This window comes from Durio zibethinus, chromosome 6, assembly GCF_047325235.1.
Source record: "Durio zibethinus cultivar Kanyao isolate XHJ-2024 chromosome 6, ASM4732523v1, whole genome shotgun sequence".
Classification (NCBI taxonomy): domain Eukaryota; kingdom Viridiplantae; phylum Streptophyta; class Magnoliopsida; order Malvales; family Malvaceae; genus Durio; species Durio zibethinus.
In genome coordinates this window covers 3,741,063-3,751,730 of record NC_143167.1, presented here as the reverse complement: position 1 = coordinate 3,751,730, position 10,668 = coordinate 3,741,063, and the positions used below count along the sequence as shown (strand labels likewise).

At 32.3% G+C, this 10,668-nt stretch overlaps 1 protein-coding gene across 1 annotated transcript; it reads left to right on the top strand.

The window, feature by feature from the left end:
• The first annotated feature begins 6,879 nt into the window (after positions 1-6,879).
• LOC111285514 (laccase-17-like) lies at positions 6,880-8,195 on the top strand. Its single transcript, XM_089763319.1, has 2 exons — positions 6,880-7,392; positions 7,506-8,195. The coding sequence occupies exons 1-2, from the start codon at positions 6,969-6,971 to the stop codon at positions 7,634-7,636; spliced, it is 555 nt and encodes a 184-aa protein (XP_089619445.1). The 5' UTR covers positions 6,880-6,968; the 3' UTR covers positions 7,637-8,195.
• Positions 8,196-10,668: the final 2,473 nt, after the last annotated feature.

The window sequence follows — 10,668 nt, the reverse complement described above, 5'->3', positions numbered from 1 at the left end:
ATAGCCCTAATAACGGTATCCATGGCTCGTTTCCTCTATGATACAACAAGGGCACCCGAGGTATCCAAGGCATCCAAGGCATCATCCATTCAATTTCATCATCGGTAAGCCTTCGTAAAAAAAAGACCCACTCTTTCTTAGTCTTCAATGTTGGCCATGGACTTTTATAAAACTCTTCAATTAGTGCTTTATTTCATAGATACGACTTCAAGAAAGTACTATTTTCGCATTTGAAATGACTTCTGATTCATACATATAATAGCGATGCATATCATATGAACCGTCTTTTTCTATTTCGTCGACAGAAATTCAATGACTTGATGGTTTCAGCTAGGATTGCTAGAGCGAGATTAATTGCTTGGGTTTCAATTTACTCGAAAAAGTCTATCATAGTTATCTCAATGTAACCCAAAATCTTCGAACAGATTACCATGCCATACAATGCTAGAGCAAACACAACCATACCTTGATTATCATTTAAATGCTCTTGAATGAAGTTTCAGAGAAAGTCCCAATGAATGTCGAGATGTTCACCTTTAGACTTCGTGAATGAATCAATGGTTTCCACTTTAACCCCTATAAGCTTGGCCAACATTTTACGATAACCTGATTTTGACTTTCGGGTGAATATTTTATCTAGACACTGTAGTTTTATCCCGAGCAAAATCGAATACTCCTCGATAGTTGACACTAAATTCTTTTGATTAAAAGTGAAGCATATATAAGATGGATCTCAAAACTGTATAGCTGCTATGATCAACTATTCATCAATCACTATCGAAATGAAGGATGCTATCTGCCTGTACTTCTTGCAAAAGCTTTTTTTTTTTTCTTCATTTAACTGACCCTAGATGGTGGCTAAGTCTTCTAAATAATTCTGTGCGGATCTAAATGCATTTTTCAGGTAATTTAGACACATAATCGGTAGGTAAATAATTTTCACTCTTTTGTTGGGCTTCTTTTGACCAAACATGTACTTCATTACATGATTCACATGGGACACTAATTGAGGATGAGCAAATTTGTAGTTCTATGGGATCCATGAAAACTTTTTAGGAGAAATATGTCTTAGGGTAAATATTTCGATGTAGAATTGTATGATATGATTAATGTAAAAAAAAAAAAAAAAAACAAAATTGGGTTAGTTTGAGGATGTGGTTTAAGAAAAAAATATTTTTTGTTTTTTAGTTTTGAGATTTTTTGTTTTATTTTGCTTTGTATTATACACAATTTTTATTCTTAGGTATTTCTTACAAAAAGATGGACGAGGCGCTACCTAAGGCTGGTTTCTTAGGCTTATTACATGTTGGGTTTGGATTGACAAGGTCTAAAGGTTCCCAAATTACTCTTCACTGTAGTTCATGTTAGACTAGTAAGGCACCCCAATCCTCACCCATTATAGGCTATGAACGAAAAGGATTCAATTCGATTGAAAGTATTTCGCTTGCCATTATTGAGGTTATCACCTCACGAGGGCATAAGTATTTTACTTCCTCCTATAAATGACGAAGTTCGAGTATAGAGCTTATGCATGAGATGCATCATGCCATTATGTGTAAATATATCCTAATTTATTGAAAGTAATATATACAAAAAAATAAAACATACGAGGCAGAGTAAAAGAAATATGTGTGAATTTTTTTGCTTTTTATTTTTGATTTGTTTTGTTTTTTTTTTTTACCTTTTTTATTGAAAATGAAAAATAAAAATCTAAAAAATTGGTTAAGACTGTTTAAATCAAAATTTAAGGATAACAAGTAGTTAATTTTGGCCTGACTTTCGAAAACAAAAAGCATCCCTAGTGGAGTCGTCAAGCTGTCGTAACGATTTTGAAGCTGCCCGACGAATTTGAAAACAAAAATAAAATAACGAAAAATAGAGTCGCCACCAATCTTTTTTGGCTATGTGTGATTAGCCACCTATCAAAATATCTCATTTTAATAAAATCTCAAAATTAATTAAAATTTATTAAAAGGATAATTTTCAAGTCTGCGTAACAGTTTGAGTTCGAGAGTCGGTTACATGTGAGAAAAAATAGCACCCCTACAAAGCTCATTTAAAACGGTACCAATTAACTACGTGTTATCCTTTGATTTTGATAAAAAAATAGTCTCATTTTTGGTATTTGAAAAAAATAACTTTCTTGATTTTTTTTATTTATTAAAAATTATTTTTTTATTTAATATTTTTTATTCAAATTTATTCGAGAAAAAAAAATTTTAGCCTTTTTTATTGAAATAATTCTTAAAATGTTTCAGTATGTTGGTAACATTAAAAGAACTCTTTCTCACCTAAAAAGTTTTTAGGCATCGTTTCTCGGAATACCTTAGAATTTCATCTTATGAGGTTCAAATATATTTTTTCATAAAAAAAAAACTATGCCATGTATACAATGCAAATGATAATATGTTAATGCATATATTTTATTTTTTATTTAAAAATTTCATTAATTTTATTAATATTTTCATTTAAAATTTGGAAGAAAAGACGAATTTTTATCATATTGAAGATTTTCTATAAATATTCTAATACATTGGTAATATTTAAGAAAAATCTTCTCACATAAAGATTTCTTAAAGCATCTCTACTCAGAATACTTTTAGAATTCCATCATTGAATAAAATTTTTTTCCTTATTTTTTATTACTTTGGTATTATTATTAAGTTTATTTTTTTATTTTTAAAGTTTATTTTAAAAATTAACAAAATTATAAAAAAAAATTAACCACATATTTCATCATTTAATTTAACAAATATAAATATTTTAATATGCATAAATATTAATAAAATAATATATATAAAAAAATTCAAAAAAAATTTTTTTTTTACCTGAACCGAACCGATCAACAATTCGATCAACAAGCGATTCGGTACAACGGTTTGGTCTGGCGTCAGCGGTTCGAGGTGGTCTGGTTCGGTCTGAGATGGATCGATCAAAGCTTGAAGGAGAAACGAGTCACCGGGTCAGGTGTGTGGACCTAAGATCGAGTTACGGGTTAACGCGTGGATACTTAGGGTTCAAAACGACGTCCTTTTGTCTTTATTAAAACGTCGTCATTTTGGTTTTCACCGTTTATATAAAAAGGTCTAAATTTTTTTTCAATCATTCTCTTCTTCTTTTAAAAAAAAAAAATCATCTTTTTTTTTTCTTCAGCCAAACGCAGATGGCCGGTCAGTCGCCGTCACAAGTGACCGAAAAAAACCAAAATCACCTAAAATGTTCTCCTCAACCCCTTGAATACAAATCCAGCCTCCATTTCACCCGAAAGTACCTTAAACAGCATAGATTTGGCTTGAAATTTTTGATCAAACCTCCATTTTTTTATTCTCTCTTTTTTTTGAAACTGACTTTATTTTTTTCTTTGTGTAGGAACTCTCGACGCTAGATTCTCTGTTCCAGGGGTCTGAGTTATTTTTGTGTGTGTTTTTTTTATTTTTTTTATGGCAAAAAGTTCTTTCTATTTTTTGCAGAGTTTTTTTTCTCTTTTTTTTTTCTTTCAGGTTCGACCATGAACTCTATTTATAGAGCTCCGATAGTACCTTGTGCTTGAGGGAATGGCACAGTGGCATAGGGCACAGCATGGGGCCGCAAGCACGAGCCCAATGCCCTTTTTATTGTTTTTGTCTTATTCGACAGTGGTAGGAGCTTTGGCGAGGATAGTAGTATGGGTGGTAGGATATGGTGATCAGAGGGGTAGGGGGTAGGGCTTGGTGGTAGTGGTGCCGGGGAAGGCACCACTGCCATCCCCCTTTTTTTTTGTTTTTTACTGTTCTCTTTTTTTGTATTTTGTATTTTTTATATTATGTATTTTTGTTTAATTTTTATTATTATATTTAATAATATTATTTTATATATATATTATTTAATAAAAATAGCAAATTTGATCAAGACTGGACAAATTTGATGTCTACATATAGAGTAAATTAAGCATATATTTAAGTTCTTTTGCATTGGAGTATTAGAAGTCTAATAAACAATTTCTTACAAAAAGCTTAAATTTCGGTTGGATCAAAACATACAATCTTATGTGGTATGATTGATTTTCTCAATAATGTGGTTAGGTGATATAATTCAAACATAAGAGATATATGATGACAGAATAAAATAACTGTTTCATACAATTGTTTTTTCATATAATTATTATATTACGTCGATTAGACTTACTTCTATAAATGAACTAATGCTTTCTATTTGAGTAAAAAGGGACAAAAATAACATGATTTAAATGAGCTTTGAAAATGCAAACTACTTTAATGGTAAATCTGTTAGCAACAAAAACCAACAGTGAAGTCTATCAAATTAGGCTTATCTTTACTTGGTTTATGGAGTATAACGCAGGGAAAGGCTGCCTTCTATTACATTACACTAGACTACTTTTGAGGAGAAAATTTTTTCTTTAAGCCTTGTTTTCCTCACTTTGACCAGATTATAACACACATCTGGTAAATGTGATGACAATTTATGTCTATAAATTATGGAGGGGAGACGGAAGTGGTTGGTACAACTACAATATACATAGTCCTGTCAATGATACGATTGACATCCCCATTTCCTGCATTCTAATCAAGCTATCTCGGGTTCATATTCCTTTAGACATAAGCTTTTGTTGTTAGTCTGTTTGCTTGAGCCAAAATTGCGTCAATTGAGGTTACCTTAGTATTCATCCATAACCAGTTCGTCATGAAAATGCAAAACAAACGATAGGCACATACATCTAGCTCTAAAGTGACTGTTTTGATAGGAACCCCCATGATTTTGCTTAATAAACAAGCATAAGTATCCAGAAACTCAATACATGTCAACAACATCGACAGTAAATTAAGCTTGATTTGAAAATCAAAGATGATAACTAGCCATAGTTAGATTCACCTATCAGGGTACTTAACCAAGTATGCAACACAATTTCTTCTTCTTTGGTTCTAATTTAAATGTAAAAGTTTTGCTGACAGCAAGAAAAGCAGGGGAATGTAAATCACACAAACTCACATATAGCAATGGAGGATTTTAAGTTTTCAGAAAGATAGACAAAGTTTGACTTCAATAGAAAGGAGGTCAAATAGATCGATTATCTTTGACAGCACTCTACAATTGTTCTAACAACTGGTTATTTCAATGTAGCTACTGAAGCAGTATTCAAGTTTTTTTTTTTTTTTAATTCTTTCTTTTTGTTTCAATCTAATTTTCAAACTGGTTAAACTGTACTTTCTAATCAACCAAACTCCTTTCTCTCAACATTATATATATGCTACCCCACTGGCTTTGATGAATATCTACTCAAATAGCAATTGCAAGTTTACCATTAGGTGTTCTTAGTTTTGTCTAACCAGTTAAAAGAATAACATCAGAGAGAAAAAAACAGAAAAATGGGTGCTTCTCTTCGTCCATTAACAGCACTTTTGTGGGCATTTCTGTCGTCATTTATGATCTTCTGTCTCTATCCTGAGCCAGTATTTGCAATCACCGGGCACTACAAGTTTGATGTATGCGTCACTATGACGATGCTCATAAATTCAGGCTAAGACTAGATTAATTATGAAATTTATTGTCCACTAACTTTATACTTTATCAGATATATACATTAACTCTGCTTGAAATATGATTTGCAGATCAAGCTGCAAAATGTTACCCGTCTGTGCCACACAAAGAGCATGTTGTCAGTACATGGACAATTCAGGGACCTCGCATTCTAGCAAGGGAGGGTGATTCGGTTCTGATAAAAGTGGTGAACCATGTGCCAAACAATATCTCTATTCATTGGTATGAACCTTTAGTGGAAATATCCATGGTTAAAATTTAAATGGCATGATCTGAATTAGAATTTTTTGTTTCTTTGATTTTGCAGGCATGGCATTCGACAGCTTCAGTCTGGATGGGCTGATGGACCGGCATATGTGACTCAGTGTCTTGTAAACTGGCCGAAGCCATGTGTATAACTTCACCATTGTAGGCCAAAGGGGCACTCTTTTTTGGCATGCTCATATTTCATGGTTAAGAGCAACTGTATATGGTCCATTGATCATTCTTCCAAAGCTTGGGGTGAAGTACCCCTTTACCAAGCCCTACAAGGAAGTCCCCATCATCTTCGGTAAATAATAATGAAGCAGCTGTCTGAAAAATCTAAATTTGATTTTTTTCAAAGTTCTAAATTAAATTGTTTGAATCTTATCGTAAACATAAGACATGATACATTAAATTGCAGAAGAGTGGTTCAATACCGATCCTGAAGCAATTATTAGCCAGGCCTTCCAGACAGGTGGAGGCCCAAACGTCTCTGATGCTTACACCATAAATGGACTTCCAGGACCATTGTATAACTGCTCTGCCTAAGTAATTGAAATGTTATAATTAATGTGATGTCGTCAGCATGGATTACATCTATCATATCGATATTTAATTCAATACTGAACTACTGGCTCTTAACAGATACATTCCAGTTGAAGGTGAAATCTGGCAAGACATACCTACTGCGTTTAGTCAATGCAGCTCTCAACGATGAGCTCTTCTAGCATAGCTAACCATACCATTACTGTGGTTGAAGATGATGCTGTTTATGTTAAACCTTTTGAGACTGAAACTATTCTTATTGCACCTGGCCAGACCACAAATTTGCTTCTCAAGACCAAACCAAGATATCCAAATGCCACATTTTTCATGACTGCAAAACCATATGTGACAGGGCAAGGCACCTTTGATAATTCAACTGTTGCTGGCATTTTAGAATATGAATTACCACCAAAAGCTTACATTCAAGCATCTCAATTAAGAAACTTTATCTGTTTAAACCAATTTTACCTGCTTTAAATGACACTTCCTTTGCCACAAATTTTGCAACTAAACTCCGTAGCTTAGCTAATAAACAATTCCCAGCAAATGTGCCCCAAAAGGTTGACAATCTGTTTTTCTTCACAGTCGGCCTAGGAACAAGCCCATGTCAGCAGAACCAAACCTGCCAGGGACCTAATGGAATCATGTTTTCGGCTTCAGTCAATAATGTTTCTTTTGCAATGCCTCTAATAGCACTACTCCAGGCTCATTTCTTTGGTCAATCAAATGGTATTTACACCACTGATTTTCCAAGTGATCCAATAATTCCATTTAATTATACAGGCACTCCACCTAATAACACTATGGTGAGCAATGGAACAAAGCTGGTAGTGCTTCCTTTTAACACTAGCGTAGAGCTAATCATGCAAGACACAAGCATACTTGGAGCCGAAAGCCACCCTCTTCACCTGAATGGCTTCAATTTCTTTGTTGTTGGGCAAGGCTTTGGAAATTTTGATCCAAAAAAGGACCCTAAGAACTTCAACCTTGTTGACCCTATTGAAAGGAACACTGTTGGTGTGCCATCAGGAGGTTGGGTGGCAATTCGTTTTCTTGCTGACAATCCAGGTAACTAAGACTGCATTAAACAAAACAAAATTTGACTATTATATAACCCTGCATTTTGCTTGCATGCTTTGAATCAGTTGATAACCATGAGAAAATTAACCTCGTGATTTCAGGGGTATGGTTCATGCATTGCCACCTGGAGGTGCATACAAGCTGGGGTTTGAAGATGGCTTGGATTGTCTTGGATGGAAAGCTTCCTAACCAGAAACTGCTCCCTCCACCAGCAGATCTTCCCAAGTGTTGATAATTTAACTCACTGCTACTACTTATTTCACTCCAACAAGATTACCAGAAGAATCTCCTAATGTTTTTTTTTCTTAATTTTCAACCTCATTTTCATTTTTTTTTTTTTGCCATTCTTTTTTAATTTTGACATAAATCGGTATCTATTCAATAATTATTTGATTGATCCATGTGATGTTAAGAGACGAAAGAATTGAGGGTTTCATTATTATTATTTTTTTGTAACATTGGTTCGGAATATTTCGATGTAAGAAATCCCAACAAAATTTATGAGATTATGTAATTTTTGTTCCTTTTGGTTGCTAGGTTATTACTTCTGTCATATAAATTTATGAATTTATTGTTAGACGTAGATTAAAAGAGTTGTTATTAATTTTTTTTGTTAAAGTACAATTGGTCACCTGAAAGAATCTGTTCTATTTAAAGTGGAGTTTTAAAATTGACTTAAATTTCTTTAAATAATAGATTTTAATCTACGAAATCAGATTTTAGATTCGGAGGTACGGTTACACCTAAAAAAGGTTATAACACCCTCATAGTGACCATCCAAATGATGATACCAGTTTAATTTTGAATTATCCAAACCTTAAAACATATCTAAAATTTACCAAATGATTTAATATTTAAAATTTTCCTTAAATCACTCTAATATGTTAGTAATAATTTAAAAATATTTACTCACCTTAAGGGTATTCAAAAAGATTATTTGTTATACTTTAAAAGGGCTTTGTCGTTGGATTCATTTAATTTTTGCGTTTAGAAACAAACATTTATAAGCCAGGTTTGTAGCAAAAGATGTCTTCTAATCTGTTAGTAAGATTTTTTATTAAAAAATTATCCTTCAATCTGTTGGTAAAATTATATGAAAAAAAAAATTAGAAAATATTATTTTATTATTTTATATTTTTAAAACTTAATTTTTTTGAAAATTATAAGGCTCTCCAATATATTGGTAAAACCTTATTTTTTAGAAGCATTGGCCTTCCAATTCATTGGTTAGGCTTTTTATTTTTATACCATTTGTGTTGAAATACATAAAATTATAAGGTTCTCCAATATATTGGTAAAACTCTATTTAAAAAATTTACCTTCTAATATATTGATAAGGCTTTTATTTAAGTCTGTTTTTTCTTGTAAAAATATAGATATTTAGAAAATAATAAATAAATAAATAAAATAGAATAAAAACAAATAAAATAAATACTTGAATTTAGCTTGGAATGCGATTGGGCTACGCGACTTAACTCTAGGTACAAAAGGGCTACAGCGGCTCAGCTTGGGTGGCTGAATTCCTACAACGCTTGGCTTAAAGAGAATTGGGTTGAACACAGGCATGCAGGTTTCGGGTTATCCGTTTAAAAAAACATGGATCTCTTGGACCACTTAAACAGTGTCGTTTGATGGTCCTTTAAAAGCAAACCTTTTTTGTCTTTTCTTCTTTTAGATTCCAAGTTTTTTCTCTCTCTAGCCTAAATCCCCTAATCTCTTTCTATAACTTCAATTGACGCTGGAGAAAAAATCCAAAAGCGAGCTAAAATTCCATATTCTGATCACTAGAATCTTTAACTTTTCGCGAGAAACTTTGACCTTTTTTTGGAAGTTTTAATTGAAAATTTCCTGAAACCCAAAAAAATCCTAGAAAAACCCAAAAACCCCAAACAAAGAACCTAAACCCTAAACAACAAGATTCACAAAAACAAAGCCTAGAAAATCCGTGAATAGTCCTAAAACACCAACTAAAGAACCCAATCCCAAAAAAACAAATTCAAGGACAAAAACCTAGAAATCAAATCAATTCCTAAAAACCTAAGTGCAAAGAATCTCTGTTAACCTTTCTCTATCTTTTTTTTTTTTCCTTTCTTGATGTGAATTTGTGCTTGATTTATAGCCCTTTTAACAAGATTTTTAAGGTTTATAGATTCAATTAAGGCTCAAATCATGGGATTTGATTTTCGTTTGATTTAGGTCAATGCCTTCCATTTGATTGTGGTTTTTAGATTTTATGCAAATAGATTCCAAAACCTTTTTTGCCTGATTCATAAACGGGATTCCAAAAATTTATTTAATTCACTTTCCTTTTTTCTTTCAGTTTTCTTGTTAAAGAATAACACGTGAATGAAATGAAGAAAAGAAAAATTAAAAATAAATAAATAAATAAATAAGTAAATAATGATGATGATGATGATGATGATGATGATAATAATAATAATAATAATAATAATAATAATAATAATAATAATAATAATAATAATACAATATTTGTTAGGCTAAAGCTCGTATTCAATCAACAATTATCAAGCTTATAGCCCAAACAAAATAAAAAATTGTAAAAGCCCAAACATGAAGACCTCCGAGGCCCGACGAGCCTGAAGAGATCTGAATCAAAAAATTGATCGTATCCCGAATGAAAATGGGTGTCTATAGTTACCTTTTTTTGCACACTTTTGTGAAATAAGAATGGCGCAAAGATATAAATGGCCATTATGCCCGGGTTCAAAAAAGCAAATCAAAGTTCAAAGTTAAAATATTTCAGACAAAGTCAAATTAGAATGTGAAAACGAATGAACTAAGTTAAAGTAAAAAATGATTGAGAAGTGTCAAAAGAAATGAATATGATCGGGACTGAGTCGCTAGTCAAAAAATTAAATATTTTGGACTGGAACAAGGTCGAAAGTGAATGATCAGGGTTCAATCGTAGATAAAAAAATAAATCAATCTAGATCGAGCCAATGTAAAAAATAAGCGACTAGGAATAAACCATAGGTTTGAAAATAAAATGATCTAGATTGAGTTGAGATCAAAATGAGTGATTGGGATTGAAATGTAAGTCCGAAAATAAAATTGATTTGGACCAAGCCGAGATCAAACTGAGTGATCGAGATTTAACCACTAGTCTAAAAAATGAAATGACTTAGATTGAGCTAAGGTGAGAAATGGGTGGGTGACCGAGACCAAACTATAGGTCTAAAAATTAAAATGACTTGAACTGAGTCAGGGTTGAAAATGAGTGACCAGAATTGAACCACAAGTTTG

What these genes read in the sequence shown, in the direction of transcription:
- LOC111285514 (XM_089763319.1), top strand. Translation starts at nt 6,969, where the DNA reads ATGTTTTCGGCTTCAGTCAATAATGTTTCTTTTGCAATGCCTCTAATA. An exon ending in TTTTCTTGCTGACAATCCAG is followed by an intron (nt 7,393 to 7,505) that starts GTAACTAAGACT and finishes TCGTGATTTCAG; the next exon opens with GGGTATGGTTCATGCATTGC.